General features: G+C 43.3%; 1 protein-coding gene across 5 annotated transcripts in view; it reads left to right on the top strand.

Annotated features, from left to right (window-relative positions):
- The window catches only part of ap2a1 (adaptor related protein complex 2 subunit alpha 1), a 96,573-nt gene that overhangs the window by 9,231 nt on the left and 65,160 nt on the right, over window positions 1-22,182 (top strand). For all 5 annotated transcript variants that reach the window (XM_050070241.1, XM_050070237.1, XM_050070238.1 and 2 more), the window contains exon 2: window positions 12,970-13,181. In XM_050070241.1, coding sequence (XP_049926198.1) covers window positions 12,970-13,181 — 212 coding nt within the window. The remainder of the gene's footprint in view (window positions 1-12,969; window positions 13,182-22,182) is intronic.

Raw genomic sequence — 22,182 nt, forward strand, 5'->3', positions numbered from 1 at the left:
TGTTGGCCTTTTCTGTAATGTTGCTTTTCTCCTCCTCATATTTTAGTAGAATTAATCTCTGATCCTCACGAGAAATACTTTTTTTTCCTCACATATGGCGCTCTGTGAGGACGCTCAGTGACGCTGCGCTTCTCTCATGATTGTGATTGTCCGCTGCGTGCGCGTTCACGGTTCTTGATGAAGCAATCCTGGGTTGAGTTACCGAGTTGATATCCAGCGTCGTGATACCGATTATCCTGATTGCCATTGTTAGGGTTAGTCAACCCAGGATAGGTCTGGGTAACCCAGGAAAGGTTGATCTCGCTTCGTGATACAGGCCCCAGGTTCCCCAGCTTCCTCCCACAGTCCAAAGACAAATGTGTTAGGTGAATGACAATATGAGCACAAAATCATGTATTTAGACTAGGGTTGTCAAAAGTATCGATACTCTGAAAAGTATCGATACTCAGACGTTGTATCCGGATACAATACTAATTTACAAAAGTATCGATACTAACAGTGCACGCCACCTCAGCGCCTGTCGGGTGCGCGCGACGGGTCCGACGGACACGCGCTGTGCAGGCAGCGTCTGGCAGGCACAGAGCCCTCGCTGCAACCTGGCTTGTTGTCGTCGCTGTGCGTGCATGCACACATTTCTGTTGCTGTAATATGGCCAGTGCAGCTGCAGGAGGATCAGAGCAGCCAGTTTTGGTCAAAAATGATGAAGGAAAAAGCGCTCTATTTAGTGAAGTGAACACAGCACGATGCAGACGGCAGATAGCCTACAGCCCCTCCCCTCACTAGCAGCTGGTGTTGCCAGCATCAAACTAAAATATAACTTCTAATGTTAATGTGGGAGCTAAGCAGAAAACTTTATCAGTCATGCCCGTCTGTAACATTAATAAACAATGTTAGTTTAACAGGACAACACAATTATGTGTGTCTGAAAAGTTATGTTAACTGTAAAGTTACAGATTGAAGCTGAAAAAACGTTTGGTTTCTCCCGTAACCCCTGGTTCTCTGTATTGAATATTATTGTATTGAATATTAGAGTATTGAATATTTTCCTGGGTATCGATATCGAGTTTGAAATTTAAGTATTGTGACAACCCTAATTTAGACTTGTGTATCCTCCAATACAGGCCTGGAATTTCACCATTTTATGGGCAAGGCCACTTGGCCTTTAGTGTTGTAATTGTGCTTTGTTGTTGTTTTGTGAGGCTCTGGCGGCTTTCAGTTGTCTCTTTGTGTTTAACGTTACTCGGCTTGGCTTTCTCTGGCATGCATTCTTCCTACTTTTCTCTGTGCTGTCTCAAGTGCTGATGCTTGGCCTTTCGTGTTGTCAATTTTTTGAGGGCACAAAGGTCAAAAGCCAGGGCAGCAAGGTCATAAAATAAAACAACGATTTTAAGTCCACGTCCATAATGAATTTAATTTAAGGATGTATAACTATCTGTGAAATGAATAAATAAAACAAGCTCAAGTAATAGTAATGAGTATAATAAGTAATAATGTGATTTATTTAATAGTACTAATAAACCCAATGTGTTTTAAATATAGAACAACCAGGTTTATGTATTTATAAGCAAACAATCTTAAATATTAACATGAAAAACTGATTCACTGAACAAGACTGGCCTACAATTATTTTTGATGTGTTGTTAGATAGTTAACAAACAAACAAACTACAGCAGGGCTATTCAATTACTATTTCAACTGGGCCCTCCTCAACATAATGCAGAAACAGACTAACAAAGAGCTATCAATGCACAGAAGCATAATAAATGACAGTATCTAATAAGACACTATCTCTCTACCAGCATCTCCCTCTCCCCTCTCCTCAACACACACACACACACACACACACACACACACACACACACACACACACACATATACATACACGTGCACACATGCACATGCACATGCACAAGCCTCACCTCCTGATGCTTTCCTTATAGGTCAGTTACACAGGATGTAGATTCATACAGTCCATGGCAGCAACAGTCATGTTTACAACAACAAAGCCACTATTTAAAACCTAATAATATCTCACTGGAATATAAATATTCCTCCTGACATCACAATACTGAGTGAAGAAAGTCACGTTATTTCAGCATGAAGACAAACATCAGTATCAGTCATTCATCCTGCTCTCTGTCCCTCCTCTACTGAGCACACTCACTGTCTGCAGGTCGGCTGCCTCAGGTACATCTTCAGATAAAGTGTTAGCCTACATACAGACAGCTTTCATTTTAGTTTGTCTTTAACACTTTGCTGTTAGCCTCGTGAGCGAGATGTGCTTGTGTCGACCGTGATCATAAATCATAATAGCGGTGAATGAGAGAATCATATTTCAACGACAGAGCGGGTTGAAATATGGCTTTCTACAAGCTGATCACATGTATTGATAAAGTGTTGGCTTGGCTGGCAGAGGTTTTATTGCACTTACTTACAGTAACAAGCGTAGTTGTCGTTAACAGTGATCTTGAAGTTAAATTCCCTTCATCTGCACCGCAGCCTCTCTGCTGATGTCTGACTTCACTCTGTTGTGTTTGTGTGGCTGTGCGTGTGTGCGCTCGCTGTGAGGAGGAGGTCAGCCCTGACATGCAGAGAGCAGGAGAGAGGCTGCAGAATGATGATACATGAAACCGAAACTTTAAAAAGTAACGCAGATAATGGCGGAGCTTGCTATCATTACGGTCTTGATTAAATTTGCCTTGGGTTGTTTAATACTGGGTTTCGGTACCGATCCCTGCCCGGGCGTTTGATGAAGTCTCCTGGTTGGCCGGTGATAGATTGGTGTCAAACTGTCGTTATAGCCCGTCCGAGTGGTTCATGCCAGGCTCGAATCAAACCCACCACTGGTGATGTACGCATCGTCTCATTTGATGTTGCCCAATAAGAATCCAGAATGTCATTGCATTTTTTTTTCTCAATAGACGCAGGTGTCAAAGCCGTGTTGACGGGAAAGAGGCAGAGGAGAAAACCCCAAAATCACCTGGGGCAGTGCGGGCGGGGCATCAAGGCCACTGGCCTTAGGGCAGAAATTTTTTTCAAGGGCACAAGGCCTACTATTGGAGCAGGGCAGGAATTTCATGAGAGCCACGTGAAATTCCTGCCCTGCTCCAATAGTGACTTATAAAATGCCCTGACAGTGCTGCTTTGGGGGGGGAGGACTCTGTCCACCGGTGGGAGTATGCTCACCTGTGTGTGTATGCGTGCGCATCGGGGGGAACTCCGCCATGTGCGATAAAGAGAGCAGAGGAGAATTGTAAATATGCGGCCATGTAGAGACAGAAATGACATGCCGTTGTGTAAATCAGATAAATAATATAAGGCTATTTAGTTTGTTTCATAAAAGGACAAGGTATAGACCTGTTCTATAGGAAAGGTAACCTTAAATGACTTCCAGGGCTCCAGGTGAACCTTTTTTTAGTCGGAGCACTGTAGCCCCCAAGTAAAGATTTTAGGAGCACACCTTAAATCATCCTGCAACGCAGTTACTTACATTTTTGGCCATTGTAACTATATCATAAACCATACGTAGTCTACTGTATATTAACATTGGACTGTTTTAATTATTGAAGTATTTAACAACACAGATACTGGTGGTCAGTTGGATGTGAGGAGTCTTAAAATAAAATCTGTACAGATGTGAAGGCTTGGCAATATCTGACTGATCTTTGATTAAAGCAGTTGTCTTGTATTTTTTTTCCTCTGAAAATATTAACCTTATAGTCAGACACAATTTATTTAGCAGTAGTCGAGGCGAAAGGTCTGCTCTGCAGCTGTAAACTGATATTAACTGTTATAAATAGTTATTGATAGTTAGGCCTATTAAAATGTTACTTGAATTGTGCAGCCCAGAAATAATATTCAACCACATCATGGCGTTGGGGGGGCGGGGCGCCCCCCTAATATAATGGTAGGGGAAACACTGCACTTGCTGGCAAATTTGCATTTCCAGAGTTTAAAACTTAGTCAATATAGTAGAATCAGTACCCAAAAGTGAAGCATGTTACAGTGGGATACAACATCTCAGGGGGCTTGTATGTATTTGCAGTTGTTCCACAGGGCCAAGCATTCCTATACATCCAATTTCAGCTTTTCACACAGCACTCTGTGCATCTGGTCCCTGCAGGTTTTGGCAGGCTAGTTAGATCAGATACAGAATTCCTTAAGAACTTAACTATAGTCTTTATACTTGCTGTCAGGGTTTTTCCAGATGTGCATGTGTTCAGCAGTATGGGGCATTGTCTGTCTTGAGATCCAAATCTGTGTAGGAATCACCTAGAACTATTTGCTCTCTTCACAGAGAAATATTTGACAAACAAAGTTAGGAAGGATCTGATTTAACATCTGGAGTGAATGAATGATCCATCAGGCCATGAAGCAAAATAGACACCTGCAGAGGTGTAGCATGAATGCCTGGTATTTGTGCATTTTCCTCAGCAAAGTGCTGTTGCACCAGTGAGCTGGTCTCTTCACATGGGAAGTAGCTCTTGCTGTCTGCTGTGAAGCAGAAGGTCATCAGCTATCTGTCCTGGTCTGACAGACTGCCTCACTGTGTTGAAGCAGGTTAGAAGCATAACGGACTGTTGTTAGCATATAGTGCTCACTCATCTGGTGGTTGTAGAGTTCTCCTTGCCTGTAGCACCTCATTTAATAACAGTTAGGTTCCCCTCGACATATAGAGACTGAAAGAAAAAAAAAAGAAAGGGAGGCAGTAGCTCAGTCCATAGGGACCTGGGTTGGGAACCGGAGGGTCGCCGGTTCAAGTCCCCGTTTGGACCAAATACGGAGCGTGGACTGGTAGCTGGAGAGGTGCCAGTTCACCTCCTGGGCACTGCCGAGGTGCCCTTGAGCAAGGCACCAAAAACCCCCAACCGCTTGGGGCGCCTGACCAAGGCAGCCCCCTCACTCTGACATCTCTCCACTTTTTGCATGTATAGGACCTGTTTGTGCATGTGTGTGTGTATTTCGGACCTGGGTGTTAATGACAACGGAGTGAAAAATTGAATTTCCCCTCAGGGGGATTAATAAAGTATATAAAGTTAAAATTAAATTTCAAAAAAATTAAGAATCCCTCAGTGAGACTGTATGGTGTTTCGCACAGGTATGCGTCATGTAACGCAACTTGAGCTTATATTGATGAAAATGGTTTTGTCTTAATTTATATCTTGCTTGAAAATGTATCATTATATTGTACATAGTCGTTATATCGCCCACCCCTAAGTTTGACAGCATTTTATCATATCTAAAGCAGTGTTAGAAATCATCTTTTTCTTCCACCAGCCAAAGTGGCTTCGAAGTGGATTATAAATTCTACCTTTTTTTTCTGCCACACATATTTTTTTTACCAGCCACCGTTCTGTAATTGCACTTTTTGTGTGGCTAACTTTTGTTATCTCTTCCACTCACACACACACACACACCAGAAATAAAATAGGATAATAGTGGAGGAGTAGAGCCAGAAGGAGGCAGTAATGCAACATAAAAGATGTCAACTGTTGTAAAACCCCAAAGAAAAAGAAGGAGGAAAAAGAAGATAAGATTCGGACAATGTTACTTCTCCTGACCCCTCCGTGAAATCGGGCCACATGGATTGGATGCTGTCCTGGTGCCACAGCTGGAAGGGATGTATATAGATTGATGCATGTATTGTGGAGCAGGCGCAAGTTCTGCTCGCAAACCTTCATCCATATGCCTTTAGCAGCAGGTGCTAAGGTTACCACAAGAAGTGGAGTATGAGTCAGTGACACTATGGTGGGTGCAAAGGAAATGGTGGCGCTGGAAGACCTGCCTGTGGGTTCCGGCTCAGCTACAACAGCAACAGAGAGAGAGATGTATAGAAGACAAGGATGGTGTGTTGCCGTTGCTCCACCATTGCAGGATATGATAATGTAAACACATCCAACATGCTAAAGCATATTCAAACACATCATCCCATTTGCCCGTTGCTGGGTTGAGGACAAAACAAGCCTTCACCTGTCTCCTTATCCCTGCTGCTTTCAAGTAGCTTTAAGATGGAGTGACTGAAGCCCCGTTTTCACCAAACATTTTCGGTATGGTACCTTTGGAACCGAAAGTACCCTTCAGACATGGTACCTAGACCCTAGCGTTTCCACTTCAAACCGTACCTTTAAATGTGGGTGGGGTTGTTGTCACTCACTGCTCCGTCCAGCACTCCTGTATTTCCTCATTATCGGTGACACAGAGGGAAGTCTGCACCCCGTTTATTGTCCACAGAACAAGACTGCACAGCAACATTTTCATAACAAAATAGCTCAAAACAAAACAGGCTGCAGTAAGAGTCTCTCTCAGTGGGATATTTAAAAATGGCGGGTTTGTGCATTTAGTCCTTCTCAGTCAAGCTCAGGGGTTTAGTGTTGCGTTGGCTCGACTCTATGCGACCCATTTCTTTTCTCCGAGTGAGGATTAGAATATATGCTGTTCACATAACCTGGCAGAAATTAATACATATTAACGCTTGAAGATCCACTCATTACTAAAAGTGTATGTCATTTAAAAACTAAAGTAATGGTCAAAGTTATCACATGGAATATTTAAGGTGTCAGCTTGTGCTTTGAGTAACATTACGAGTCAGTGCTCCACCTTAAAAATCCCGGCAGTTGGCCCAGTGAATGAAGTAATTTTTTCTCCGACGTCAGCTGCTGCAAGAGGCAGCAAAACATCCTTTAATTGCATATTTACAGTTTACTAATTAAACTCCCCACAACATGAACAGTGGCTTCTGCCTCGAAACCAGCCACAACTTAGACCTGAGCAGAGTGACGGTCCGCTGTTGACCAATCAACGGACTGAAGTGTTCACAGCTCCACCTTTTAGTACCGGATCTGTGCGCTAGGTACCCCAACAGAAGGGGGGACCAAAAATGGTAACAGTTAGGAACGGTTCCATTGGTACTATCCACAACTTTTCGCAGTGGAAACGGAAAAAAAGCGCACCGAACTAAACTGTACCGTACCGTACCGCTCGGTGGAAACGGGACTTAAGTCACTAACACTGGGGCAGCAAACTCATTTTTCTTTTTGGTACACAGGGCCTGAGCATGGAAGGCAGTGCAAGGCACCACTGAAATAGCTAAAATTATCTGTCATTTTTATATTCCACACTCAAACACATTTCAGAAGGTCTTTACATGCTCAAAAACTCACAAAACTTAACACGCATTGGAAGTGGTGAAAATAGATATCTGATATGGGTCTCATGCTCGGGTGTTGCAAATTGGCTCAATAGGCATTTCTCATGCCCCGTATGTCATAGAGACATGAAACTTTGCACAGAGATGCCTCTCCTCATGAGGAACAAATTTGTGTCAAGAATCCATAACTTTCAGTTATATAGAATTTCCACCATTTTGAATTTTTTGAAAAACGCTTAAAATCGATCTCTTCCTAGGAAGTTTTACCGATCTGCATGAAACTTGAAACGTGAACATAATCTAGGGACCAATATCTAAAGTTCCCTCTTGGCAAAAGTTGGAAAACTTACTAAAACTGAGCTTCTATAGAGTGTGCCAGTAAACCCGGAACTCCGTTAGCGCTTTTAGCACTTCCGGTTCTCTCTTCTAAAAGTCAATACGTTTTTTGAATGGGATTTTGGTAAAATGCCTCAAATAAGGTCTGTGGTTAACGAAAGCTTAAGCGAGTTTCAGGTTTTGTTCTACAACATAAAACACGTCAGTAAATACCCTACTGAATTTTGAAGCTTTAACGTGTTGTAAAAAAGGCGGTTGCTAACAAGTTGCTCAATACGACTACAAACACCGTCGGGGACATTAAACGTCATCACCCCCGAACAGGCGAAAGTGCTGGCACTCCGCCATTACAGCTTCTTATTTAGCTTGAACAGTCCGATTTGCCCATTATACAATGTTTTTAAAATAAAGCGGCCGAAATCAGTTGAATGCTTAGTGGCGGTGACATCAAGAGTCATGCGACCGTGGAGTAGTCATGTAGTCTGTTAAAGCCTAACGTTAGCTTTTTACTTCTAGCGATCGCATTTAAGCTTCAAATGCGGTATGAAAGGTGTTCATATGTGAAGATTATCTCGCTGAACAAAACCTGTAAGTATCATAAACTTGTGTTAGCCACGGAGCTTATTTTCTGACATAATCCAAAACGCAATGCAAAAATCACATTCACTTTCTCTTCCGGGAACCAGCGCGATGCTAAATTTCCGGGTTTTGGCGTCAGCCCTGGCACACTCTATAAGGCAATGAATATTGCGGAGGGCGTGGCTCATCACATAAAGGTGTATAACATCTCAAGGGTTTCACCGATCACCACGCAACTTTGTAGGCATATGACCACACATAATCTGAGGGGACCCCTCCATTATTGACCCAATCAAACAAAATGGGGGTGCTAGAGAGCTAATTTCTTATCTAGGCTTAACCGCCATATTGATTTTTAATAAACTTGGTATGTAGAACAGGTCGCCTCAAGGTGACTGGAGAAATTTAACTCTAATTGGCAACTGGGTGGCGCTATAACAACAGAAAAATGCTTAAAAATGGCTAAAATGCAACCGATCGCTGTGGCTCCCCTGTGGCCGAATGTTGTTGTTTTTTTTCAAATTTTTGGTATGACTAAGTCATGGTATGGTATGCTGTACATAATCAAGGATGTCCAGGGTTCGACATAAGCAATGGCCCGGTGGCCCGGGGCCAATCAAAAAGTATGTCGGGCAAGTTGACTGACAGGTCACAGGCCCGCTTGGGCCAGTGACGCTGTAAGGCTTTTTTTGTCAGGGGAACAACTCCAGCAGATTTTTATCCCACTTTTCTCGAGCCTTCAGTGGATTTATTGGGCTTTTTGGCCAAAGGTGCCCTCACCTTTGCTCGTGCAGTGAAACACCAGAGAAAGGGGGAAACGTGCCGGTGCGCTTGTGCGTCTCCGCCAACGCGGACACCGCAAACCGCTGCCATGCAGGTATATTTCTCTCCAATGTGCGTTCGCTGGCCAGTAAACTGGATGAACTTCAGCTACTGATGGTGAAAAACGGATACCTTTCTACATCTGCAGTTTTGTGCTTCACGGAGACGTGGCTGTGTGGATCGATACCGGACTCTGCGCTGCAGCTGGCAGGCTTCCAACTCTTCAGCGGATCGTAACACGGAACTCTCCGGCAAAACTAAAGGTGGAGGTATCTGTTTTTACACTAACAGTGGCTGGTGTAATGACGTGACAGTGATCCAGCAGCACTGCTCTTCTGATCTGGAATCTTTTTTTCATCAACTTCAAACCTTTTTACTCCCCCCGTGAGTTTGCTTCATTCATTCTGGTCGGTGTTTACATCCCACCGCAGGCCAACGTGCAGGAGGTAGGCTACAGCGCATGCTCGCCGACCAGATAGCTACAGTGTGTGGAGCGGACTTATGCAGGCCCCTTAGTTATTGTCCTTGGCGACTTTAACAAAGGTAACCTCACCCATGAACTCCCCAAATACAAACAGTTTATCAAATGTCCGACCAGAGAGAAGAATATCCTGGATCACTGTTACACAACTGTTAACAACGCCTATCACGCCGTCCCCCGCGCTGCACTGGGCCACTCTGACCACAACACCGTCCACCTGATTCCCTCATACAGGCAGAAGTTAAAGCTCTGTAAACCTGTTGTGAGGTCATCTAAGAAGTGGATGAGTACACAGAGGCTGTGACATCATACATCAGCTTCTGCGAGGACTGCTGTATATGCCATCACGCACTACGATGAGGTATTAGGTACTAGTTTAACACAGATTTATGAAACTTGGTAGGTGTATGTATCAAAAAAGCCTCTTGGAGGCAGATGTTGCACTAGACTTTGAGTCCGTTCCGCGTCCGTTCCGTCTGAGTATGTTCGGGCATTTAATGATGGAGGGGGGGGGGGGGGTTTTCGTATAGTGTTTTTGGCACAGAGCCCTCGCTGCAACCCGGCTTGTTGTCGTCGCTGTGCATGCATGCACACATTTCTGTTGCTGTAATATGGCCAGCGCAGCTGCAGGAGCATCAGAGCAGCCAGTTTTGGTCAAAAATGATAAAGGAAAAAGCGCTCTTTGGAAATAATTAGTGAAGTGAACACAGCACGCTGCAGACGGCAGGTACAGCCCCTCCCCTCACTAGCAGCTGAGCAGCTGGTGTCGCCAGCATCAAACTAAAATATAACTTCTAACGTTAATGTGGGAGCTAAGCAGAAAACTTTATCAGTCATGCCTGTCTGTAACATTAATAGACAATGTTAGTTTAACAGGACAATGCAATTATGTGTGTCTGAAAAGTTTTGTTAACCGTAAAGTCACAGATTGAAGCTGAAAAAACGTTTGGTTTCCTAAACTACCAACACATTTGATCAGCAACGGAAATATGGTGCCAATTCACCAGAAGCACAGAAAATAAACAGGGCTGTAGATAAATATATTTGTATGGACAGATCTTGTTTCTGGTTGTTATTTATTTTGGGGGGATTTTTTGTTGTTATCATTGATGTTACTGTTCTGATCTTTATTTAAAAAATGACATGCCTCTTAATTTTTTGCTGCTGTATCGAAAATGGTATTGAGTATTGAATATTTTCCTGGGTATCAATATCGAGTTTGAAACTTTAGTATCGTGACGACCCTACTCTTGGTACCGATCCCTGCACGGGCGTTTGATGAAGTCTCCTGGTTGGCCGGTGATAGATTGGTGTCGTTACAGCCTGTCCGAGCGCTTCATGCCAGGCTCGAATCAAACCCACCACTGGTGATATACGCATCGTCTCATTTGATGTTTCTCAATAAGAGTCCAGAATGTCATCGCATTTTTTTCTCTCAATAGACGCAGGTGTCAAAGCGGTGTTGACAGGAAAGAGGCAGAGGAGAAAACCGCAAAATCAATTGGGGCAGTGCGGGCGGGGCATCAAGGCCACTGTGGCCTTAGGGCAGATATTTTTTTCAAGGGCACAGGGCCAAATGAGGAGGGCACGAGAGCCATGGCCTGCGTCCTGCCCTGATACAATCCTAGGACAGTAAGTTGTGACTTGAGTGTACATCGTCCAATCTGTCCCAAATTTCTCATGCTTGATAAGAGTCCTGGCTTGAGGACATCTACATGTCAGTATTGAGTCAAAGTAACTGTGCCACCTACTGGCAACAGGAAGTAGCCTAGGCGTTGTGTGACAAACACCATTTAGTCTACGCAAACTTGATGTTGTGTGGCCCATACTTGGCATACAGCAACATAATACATGTTTAGTGTGTACTCTCTAGCGCAACATGGTGGATGAGGAGGTGGTGCAAAGTTTGCATAACGTCACTTCCAACACCACGCATTCCATACAGGCAATAAATTCTTACTCTTGCGCACTGTGTCCAACAGTCTTGTAAATGCATGGCCACTTGAACTGCCGTCCCACTGGTACCCCTGATGTGTGGGAAGGTGTAAGGGTCTGTTCATGGCTGCTTGCAGCTTTAAATGAAAGTAAAGCTGTGAAGAGGCACTACATTCTGGTGGCACTGTGAAGATGTAATGAAATCAGTTGGACACTAGATGTTGTCCCACTGAAGATGATCAAAGAGGTTGTTATGGAGCTAGAACAGTCTCAAAATGAATAAATGCACACTAAATGCACAAAAAGGGATTCACAAATGTATTTGGGGATTTATATATATGACTCAAAACACAAACACATTTTCAATGCACACAAAAATATGTTTCATTCCATAAGTAAAAGAAAATCCACATATAAAAATAAAATTTATAAACATATTTGTGATGCACACACAAATATTTCTTGTTTTAAATATGTACAATTGAAATTCACAAATGTACGCATATAAAGGTATTTGCAATTTTCATCAAATACATATTTGGAGGTTGTTACATTAATATATGAACTGTCGAACTTGCATTTACAAAGTGCTTTTAATTTGTAAACTTCCCTACATTTGTGTGTGCGAGTTTTGAGACTCCCCTGACGTGACTCGGATTTACAAATGCATTTTTTCTAAGAGGGGCTTGTCTGCAGCCAATCAGATGTCTCACTCCTTTACAGCCAATCACATGAGTGCCTCCCTACGAGGGGTGTTATATAACGTCCTTAAGGTACCTGGTAGGCACACGTGGGAGTATGGTGAAGCTGCAGTACCGGAGGCTGCAGTTGCAGGACCGCAGTTTCAGGACCGTTTAATTTTCCGAATATATTAACAACCAACCCATGTACAGTAAAATCACATAACATATGTAATGCAGGGGGTAGGCTATATAATATGGAGGTTGTTATTTACGTGACAACGCCTGAACGCAACACAGGCTCACTTGTCTGTGTGCGCATCGGGGCAGAACTCCTCCGTGCGCGATACAGAGAGCAGAGGAGAATTGTAAAGGCGCGACCATGTAGAGACAGAAGTGACATGCTGTCATGTAAATAACATAAATAACATAAGGCTGTTTAGTTTGTTTAATAAAAGGACAAGGTATAGACCTGTTCTATAGGCCTGGATATGAAGCGTCCGTAGTGTCAAATATATTTAATGGTAGTTTCTAAACAGCTAAGATGGAAACTTTTTTTTTTTTTCTTTTTAAATCCAGCAGCTGGGGGCATTCACTTTCAGAACTCTCTCCGGCAGGCATTCTAGCCTCTAAACTTTTCTCTATGGCTCTAGCACGCCTGTGGTTTGCAGCGTGGAAATGGGTCCCAGCTGAAACACTTTACTGCCGCGCACATTCTGGACTTTGTTTGGGCTATTCACTGGTATTGCAGTATATGAAAAATTCATATCATATCGAAAATAAAGACCGGTTTTCGGTACGAACCGGTATACCGTGGAGCCCTACCCTGGACACTTGTTTTCCAGATAGATTCTGTGTTGATTCTTGAACTCAAAGTGTACTACAATAATAATATTTTTTTTAAAAATGAATAAAACAGTCTTTTTATAGCCTGGTTGATCATGGTCATGATTCAAATGTTGACATTGTTCTACCTCTGCCCCTGTCAGGTAAGAGCAAGGAAGCTGAGATCAAGCGGATTAATAAAGAGCTGGCCAACATTCGCTCCAAGTTTAAAGGGGACAAGGCTCTTGATGGCTACAGCAAGAAGAAATACGTCTGTAAGCTGCTCTTCATCTTCCTGCTCGGCCATGACATTGACTTTGGACACATGGAGGCAGTCAACCTGCTGAGCTCCAATAAGTACACAGAGAAACAGATTGTAAGTCTGCTACTGGTTGTGATTTGTGTGTTTAGCGCTGATTGGTGGAGTTTTGTACGGGCTTTACCAAGAAAAGAATTTTCCATGTTAACTCAAAGGTTATTATAGTCAACTAAAACTGAACTGAAAACTAAAACTAGGTATGAAAAACATTAGTTAACTGAAATAAAAAGAATAAAAACTTTTGAAAATAAACTTAAAGCTAACTGAATCGATATTGTATTTAAGCAAAACTAACTAAAATAGAAAAAAAATGACAGGAGTCAGTTGCCTTCAAAAAGTGTTGTGTTTGTATTATATCTATTCTGAACTAAATCTTGGCCCTGATGAATAATTAGGGCTGGGACAATATGCTTATCTCCTGATTCGATACTATCACCATACTTAGGGTGCCAATTCTATATTGTGATTCTTAAGTGTTGAGATTCTGTATGTATTGCAATTTGATATTACAATTTATTCCGATTTTCATTTGCTTTTTATGCTTCCACGCCAGCAATTGCCGTGGCCGCATTATGTTTTCAGGTTTTCTGGAGGTATGGGCATAAGTCCATCTAATTCTCATGAATACATTATCTCAAGAATGCCTTTGGGGGGGAGGGGGACAAACGGGCACAAACGTTCCCCCAGGCTCAAGGATGAACTGATTTTAATTTGGTGGCCAACGGTCAGGGTCACTGTGACATGGTTTGTTGCATTCTTGTGAATGTGATATCTTAAGAGCACCTGGAGGGAAATCCCTCAAATTTGACACAAATGTCCACTTTGACTGATTAGAATTTGGTGGTCAAAGGTCAAGGTCACTGTGACCTCACAAAACATGTGTTTGACCATAATTCAGGAATCCATATTTTAAGTATGACAGAATTTCACAAAAGTGTCAAGACATCAAAATTATGATGTGATGACATTATATATCCAAAAGGTCAGCTTCACTGTGACATCATAATGTTATGCAAAAACACTTTTGTAGCCATTACTGAACATCGTATCTCAGGAACAGAAGGGGAGACATTTGGTCAGATACTTAATTGGTGACACTCAACTTGGGTATCCACCTTGAAACTGCCGTTTGTATAGATCTTCTGTGCGTGTGAAGCATCCATGTATTCACAGACATGGATGTAAACTGTAAGAGAAACTTCAGTGGTTCGCCGGGCGATAACACTTGTTTAACACTAGACCATGGGAAAAAAGTTAAAATGTGCACTTCTAGAGAGTGTTTATCAAAGAACATATTTCCAAAAACAACGCACATCATGTTTCTCTTAAAACCTAATTTATAATAATACATTTTATTTATAAGGCGCCTCTCATGGCACTCAAGGTCGCTGTACAACAATCAAAAAATACAGGTAATACAATTAAAACACATCTAAAATACAACAGAAAAACAGTGCAGAGTTTGCAGCAGAACATTAACAGAGGAAACATTAACACTCATACGCCTGCCTAAACAGATAGGTTTTGAGGTGGGACTTGAAAACTAAAATGGAGTCAATGTTCCTGATGTCAGGGGGGAGGGAGTTCCAGAGACGATGGGCAGAGCGGCTGAAGACTCTGGACCCCATGGTGGACAGACGGGCTGGGGGGACAGTCAGGCTGATGGAGGAGGCAGACCTGAGAGACCGGGTGGGGATGTTGATGTGTAGGAGGGCAGAGAGGTATGAGGGAGCGAGGTTATGGATGGCCTTATATGTATAGAGGAGGATTTTATAGTTAATAAGGTGTTTGATGGGAAACCAGTGGAGTTGATGTAGAACTCCTGATTTTTCTTATATTTTTGCATATTTGTCACACTTAAATGTTTCAGTTCATCAAACCGATTATAATATTAGACAAAGATAACCGGAGTAAATACAGAATGCAGTTTTTAAATGGCGATTTCATTTATTAAGGGAAAAAAAGCTATCCAAACCTACCTGCCCCTATGTGATAAAGTAATTGGTCTGGGGCTGCTTTGCTGCTTCAGGACCTGGACAACTTGCCCTGATTGATGGTACCATGAATTCTGCTCTGAATTCATGCTGAAGGAGAATGTCCGGCCTTCAGTTTGTAACCTCAAGCTCAAGCGCACTCGGGTTATGCAGCAGAACAATGATCCGAAACACACCCGTAAGTCCACCTCTGAATGGCTTAAAAAAAAACAAAATGAAGGTTTTGGAGTGGCCTAGTCAAAGTCCGGACTCAACCCTGAATGAGATGCTGTTGCATCACCTTAAACAGGCCGTTCATGCCCAAAACCCTCCAATGTTGCTGAATTAAAACAATTCTGTAAAGAGGAGTGGGCCAGAATTCCTCCACAGCGATGTAAAAGACTCATTGCCAGTTATCGCCAATGCTTGATTGCAGTTGTTACTGCCAAGGGTGGCACAACCAGTTATTAGGTTTTGGGGGCAATTACTTTTTCACATAGGGCCAGGTAGGTTTGGATAGCTTTTTTCCCTTAATGAATGCAATAATCATTTAAAAACTGCATTTTGTATTTACTCGGGTTATCTTTGTCTAATATTAAAATTTGTTTGATGATCTGAAACATTTAAGTGTGACAAATATGCAAAAATATAAGAAATCACGAAGGGGGCAAATACTTTTCCACAGCACTGTAAATGGCTCATCCTAAGGTAACAAAAAAATAATTATTCTTTTCAGTAGGCTAGACACTTAAAAAAAAAATCCTTATTAGTAATTTACACCAATCAGCGAAAACATTAAAACCACTGACAGGTGAATTGAATAACTTTGATTTTTTTGTTCCAATGTATTGTTCTGCTGGGAAACCTTTGGCTCTGGCATTCATGTGGATACCACCTGACACGTTCCACCCACTCAAACACTGTTGCAGGCCAAGTACCCACCCTCGTGCCCCCCAATGGCAGTGACCCCCCCCCCCCAGCAGAATAAAGCAACATGCCACACTACAAAAACTGTTTTAGAGGTGGCCTGTGGGGCGTGACAAAAAGCTCAAGGTGTCAACCTGGCTTCTAATTTTCCCAGGTCCCAATCTGCTCGAGGATTCTTGTGATGTACCTGTATCCCAGATATACCCCTAATCCAAGTTGGGGCCTACTTGGATATACCCCTAATCCAAGTTGGGACCTACTTGGATCGGACTTGACTCTGACCTGTTGAGGCATGGACACACGATCACTGGGAGTGTCCTGCGGTGACTGGCACCAGTGCGTTGGCGGCAGATCCATTTAGTCCAGTGGGTTGTGAGGTGGGACAATGGCACGTGCCACAGATGCTCATTCAGATTGGGACCTGGGGAATTTGGAGGCCAGGTTGACACTTCGAGGACTTTGTCACATTCCTTGGGCCATTCCTGAGCAATGTTTGCAGTGTGGCATTATCCTGCTGGGGGGCCCCTGCCACTGGGGAGTACTGTTGCCATGATAGGTAGGTAGGTAGGTAGGTAGGTAGGTAGATAGATAGATAGATAGATAGATATTACTGATTATTATTACTGATCCCAAATTGGGAAATTCGTGTGTTACAGCAGCAAGTAATCAAACAGTATGTGGACATTAGAATATAGAAATATAGAATATATACAAAAATGAGTTTTACTAAAATTTGAAATATACAGGAATAAGATAAAATGAATAAATATCAAATTGCAGGAGTAAAAAGATCAAACTATATACACACAGTCAGAAGTGAGGTAGAGGTTGTTAAAAAAAATGTGCAAAATAGCTACAAGTGTGCAATTGGTTATGACCAGCAGTTCAAACAAATGGTTGTAACGTAACTATTAAGCTATAGAGGAGAGGCTGTAGAGAGCTGTGAGTGCTCTCTGTCAGACAGAGGTAAGGTGTTAAATAGCGCTATGGCTTGGGGGAGTAATGATTTCCTGTATCTGTCCTTGTGACAGCGAAGCTGTTACAGTCTGTTGGAGAAAGAGCTCCGCTGTCTGTCCAGTATGTGGTGAAGAGGGTGGTCAGGATTATCCATGATGGATAACAGTTTGTTCAATGTCCTCCTTTCCACCACTGCTTCAAATGAATCCAGTTTGTGGCCAATCACAGAGCCAGCCTTCTTAATGAGTTTCTCAAGTCTGTTGGTCTCACCGGCTCTGATACTGCTCCCCCAACAGACTACAGAAAAGTAAAGTGCACTGGCTACAACAGACTGGTAGAAGATGTCCAACATCTTGCTGCACACATTGAAAGATCTCAGCTTCCTCAGGAAATAGTCTGCTTATCCCCTTCTTGTACATAGCATCGGTGTTGGCCTTTCAGTTCAGTCTGTTGTCTAAGTGGATGTCGAGGTACTTGTAGTCCTCGACTCTGATGATGTCCTCTCCCCTTATGCACAGGGGTTGATAAGCCGTCCTCTTCCTCCTGAAGTCAGTCACCATCTCCCTGGTCTTGGCCATGTTCAGCAACAGGTGATTTCTTCCAGCCCACTCCACAAAATCATCCACCAGTGCTCTGTACTCCTCCTCACATCCATCACTTGTACACCCAACCACTGCAGTTTCATCAGAGAGCTTCTGCAGGTGGCATGACCCCACTGAAAGTATGTGGTGTACAAAGTGAAAAGAAAAGGAGACAGAACAGTCCCCTGTGGAGCTCCTGTGCTACTAACCACTATGTCAGACAGGACACTGCCCAGTCAGACAAACTGTGGTCTGTGTGTCAGGTAGTCGGTAATCCAGGAAATTGTGGATGTGTCGACCCTCATCGCATGCAGTTTCTCCGTCAGTAGCAGTGGCTGGAAGCTCAGGCTCAGGTTGAGGAGCTGTTGCAGAACAGGAGACAGCTGGCTTGCACAGGTCCTCAGAACCCTTGGGCTGATGCCATCAGGGCCTGCAGCCTTACTTAAGTCTCTCCAGCTGTCTCCTAACCTGGCCTGTAGTCACAGTCATGTGGAGGAGGGTGCATGATGTTTCCTCCGTTGTGTGGGAGGGGGAAGGGTGCTGCAGAGGTGGTGTGTCTGTGTCCAGAGAGCTCACCAGGGGGGGTTGATAAATCCCTCACGTTGTTCTGTTGGAGCTTGGCCTCCAGCTTCCTCCTGTAGGAGTCCTTGCTCTCTCTCAGCTTCCCTCTCAGATCACGCTGTGCCCTCCTCAGTTCTTCCCTGTCCCAAGACCTGAAGACTTTGTTCTTATTGTTCAGGTGGCTGGTGATCCATGGCTTGTTGTTGGGAAAGCAGCGCACAGTCTGGGTTGGCAGGGCAGGGTGGTGTTTTCACAGAATTTGATGTACTCTGTGCAGTCAGTCATGCTGTTGATGTCCTCCCCATGTGGCTCACAGAGAGGGCTGTGGCACTGTACGCGTCCTTAGCATTTGCATACAGGATACAGGAGGTCCAGTGTGCTATTGTCTCTAGTGGGGCAGTCAGTATACTGATAAAATGTTGGAAGTGTTTTGTCCAGGGTGGCATGATTGAAATCCCCAGTAATAACCACAAAAGCATTTGGGTGCTGAGTTTGGAGCCTTGAGACTGTCGAGTGAATGACATCACTCGCTGCTGCTGTATCAGTTGAAGGAGGAATGTAAACGGCAGTAACAATGGTGGACATGAACTCCCTCGGCAGATAGTATGGACACATTCCCATAGTTAGCAGTTCAATGCTACAGAAACATTCTTTCATGTGAAAATGTCCTGGGTTACACCACCTCCCACTCACATATAGTGCAATCCCCCCTCCCTTCTTCTTACCGCTCCGTGAAACATCTCTGTCCGCCCGTACAGTCCTGAAGCCGAGTACCGCCACGCTGTGGTCCGGGATATGTGAGTGCAGCCACTTCTCCGTAAAACACAAAATGCTGCACTTACGGTATGTCCTCTGGGTCTTAATCAGTGTGGCAAGTTCGTCCATCTTATCTCCCAAAGACCTCACATTCCCCAAGATGATCGCTGGGACGGCAGGTCTATATTTCCTCCTTTTCTCTCTTAGTTTGGCTCAAGCTCTGCAACCCCGGTGGCAGCAACTCCCCCAGGATATCAGGCCTCGCCCCCGGCAACAGCACAGGTTTACACAGCGTGATCAGCTGTTCTCGCATGTAAACAATGCTTTCGCAGTAGAGTAGCAAAAGTAGTTACTGCTCCTTGTATATGACAGGAAACACACGAACAAGACAAAAAGTTGATGAAAAAAGACAAAAGTTAAATCATATGGCAGGAGCTGCTGCAACAGGCTGCCACCTAGCACGGCGCCATCTTGAGGGGGGGTACTTGGTCTGCAACAGTGTTTGAGTGGGTGGAACGTGTCAGGTGGTATCCACATGAATGCCAGAACCAAAGGTTTCCCAGCAGAACAATGCATTGGAACAAAATAATCAAAGTTATTCACTTCACCTGTCAGTGGTTTTAATGTTTTGGCTGATCGGTGTATATTTAATTTCTGCAAATATATTATACTAAAAATCTAACCATGTATTCATTGTCAAATGTTGGTACTTGAAAGGTTTTGGTTCAGCTGGTACTCAAGGTATTGACCTTATGAGGCCCTAAAGCTTATGGAGAGCTAATTTATGTGATCATATTGAAATCCATTTTAGAACAACATATCAAACGCTTTACTCCTGCTCTGTTGGAACACACTGCACACATCAGTTTTAACAGAATAGAGATCAATGACCTGCGTGTCATCACCTACATACTGGCCTGAGTCGCCCTCAAAGTATTATCAGCTAGTAGACAGTGTTGTTTTAATACCTACAATACTTCAGAGCCCTACCTAACCTAGACTTACTTTCAGGTCCAAACCATTGGCTCCTGGTCAGATCCGACTTACTGGCCATGAGTTTTGGGTCTGTGTAAGTGCAAGCATTTCGTCCACCAGTTTCAGTATCCATAAATCAAGCGAGGGTCCTAAGGACAGAGGGATGTCGTATGCTGTAAAGCCCTTTGAGGCAAACTGTGATTTGCGATATTGGGCTTTATAAATAAAATTGAATGATTGATTGAGTCTCTGGTTTACACAACAACCAACTGTGCTGAGGTACTCAGTGCAACAATAGATTCTTGGCTTGAGACCTGTAAGCTGTTAAATGCAATAAGTAAATGACTGAGAATTGAAGATATAGTCCACAATAATGTGGACAGTGACATGAGTTTTGACTGCAACACGTTTGAAAGATTTGAAATAAAACAATGAGCTTTAAGTATGCCGCAGGGGATTTTTATCTATACCTTTTTGGATGTATGGATTCAGCAGGACAGTGGGCCTCTTGCATACAAACAAATTTGCTCCTAAGTGGTATATACAAGTGATTTAAGAGAGTTTTGTAACATTCACCAGTTTTCTCTTACGTAGCATTTTGTCTCATTTTTTAACTGATTTTTCTTGTGGGCCAGACTTCACGTACGAAGAATGTACAGATAATCTACATTTCTCCTCAGCGGAAAAAGACTTGTTTGACTTACAGTGCCTTAATTGGATTGACTTTGAAGATTAATATGATACCCAAATGAATTCCTTGGAATGCCATTTGAAATGTGTATACATAGTTAAATGCTCAAAATGTGAAAGCAGAACAAAATACCTCAGTCACTGTGACTCAACCCTGATTTTGTGGGATGGACTGTTTTTTTCAGGAACAGGAAATGCTAAGTAAGCAGAATAATGTTGAGTTGTGATCCTTGTTAGCGTAGTTGACTGCTGTACCACCAAAGACAACAGAACTCAGACGAATTCTTTCAGTGCCTGTGTCTTGGAATGTGGACACATTCACATTGTATAGGAGTTAAGTGCAACACACACCGCTGCCGGAGCGGCGCTGTGGCCGTCAAGGGCCGCCCCCCAACACACACTGGAAGCGGCGCACAGCGGCACCGTCAACATGTATTTCCCACCCCAGCCAGCTAGGTGGCTGTACCTACACTAGTTGCCAACGGTTGCCAACTGCTAGTAACAGAAGAAGAAGAGGGCCAACGGTTGCCAACTGCTAGTAACAGAAGAAGAAGAGGAAAAACTTTGAGGCAACAACAACAACTTGAATTTCACGGGTGAGTTTCTTATCAAAGTCGTCTTATTAAAAATTTGAAACAACCGGAGTTGATCCTACGAGACGAGATGTACATAAAAGGCTTTTCTCGCAGCGCCGCCATGAGCGCAGGCCGCGCTGGAAATAGAGCAGTGGGATGAAGCTGAGCGGCGCGGCGCGTCGGCCGGCGCCAGTGTGGGTTGGTTCATAGAATATAATGGAGGCGGGCATTTTGACGCGCGGCGTACGGCGGCGGTGTGTGTTGCACTTTAATATGTAATTGAGATTTGGGATCGCAACCATAAACTAAATGTTCTGATGACAATGAGAGGTCCTTAAACGTTTGATCCCAGGGTTGTTTAACACACACAATAACAATGTTTGACTCAAGATTGGCCTTTACCTGTTTCATTTGAAGACATGCATTTCATAAGAAAGTAAGCAGAGCTGCACTGGCAGATGCCAAGGTCCAGTAGAATCTGTCGCTTTACCTACTCTACAGAGCTCAATAATAAAGAACCACTGTCTGTGTCTGTTGGTGATCTCCATTATAATTTATGTGCAACTGCAAAAAGTGATTCAAATTGAGCAATGCAACAGCTAAGCCAGTACAGAAGAAGACTGCTTGCTACTGAACATGGTTGCAAACAACACAGGCTAAACAAATTTAGGAAAAATCAGATCAGCATACATTTAATGAAGAAGGAAAGGCATTTTTCATGTTTGTTAGACACAATACACACAGTGAGTTTTGGTGACTAATAAGATGTCCCCAGTGACTCCTAGCACATTTGGTGCCCAAGGCGGTTGACGATGGCTGCATTCTGTGTTGCTGTAAATTAAAGCACTGTGAGTAAAAACACCTGTGTGACAGCTAAGGTAAAACAAAGTATCAATCAATCAATCAATCAATTTTATTTATAAAGCCCAATATCACAAATCACAATTTGCCTCACAGGGCTTTACAGCATACGACATCCCTCTGTCCTTATGACCCTCGCAGCGGATAAGGAAAAACTCCCCCCAAAAAAACCCTTTAACGGGGGAAAAAAACGGTAGAAACC

The sequence above is a fragment of the Epinephelus moara genome, chromosome 18, assembly GCF_006386435.1.
Source record: "Epinephelus moara isolate mb chromosome 18, YSFRI_EMoa_1.0, whole genome shotgun sequence".
In the NCBI taxonomy this organism is placed as follows: Eukaryota; Metazoa; Chordata; class Actinopteri; order Perciformes; family Serranidae; genus Epinephelus; species Epinephelus moara.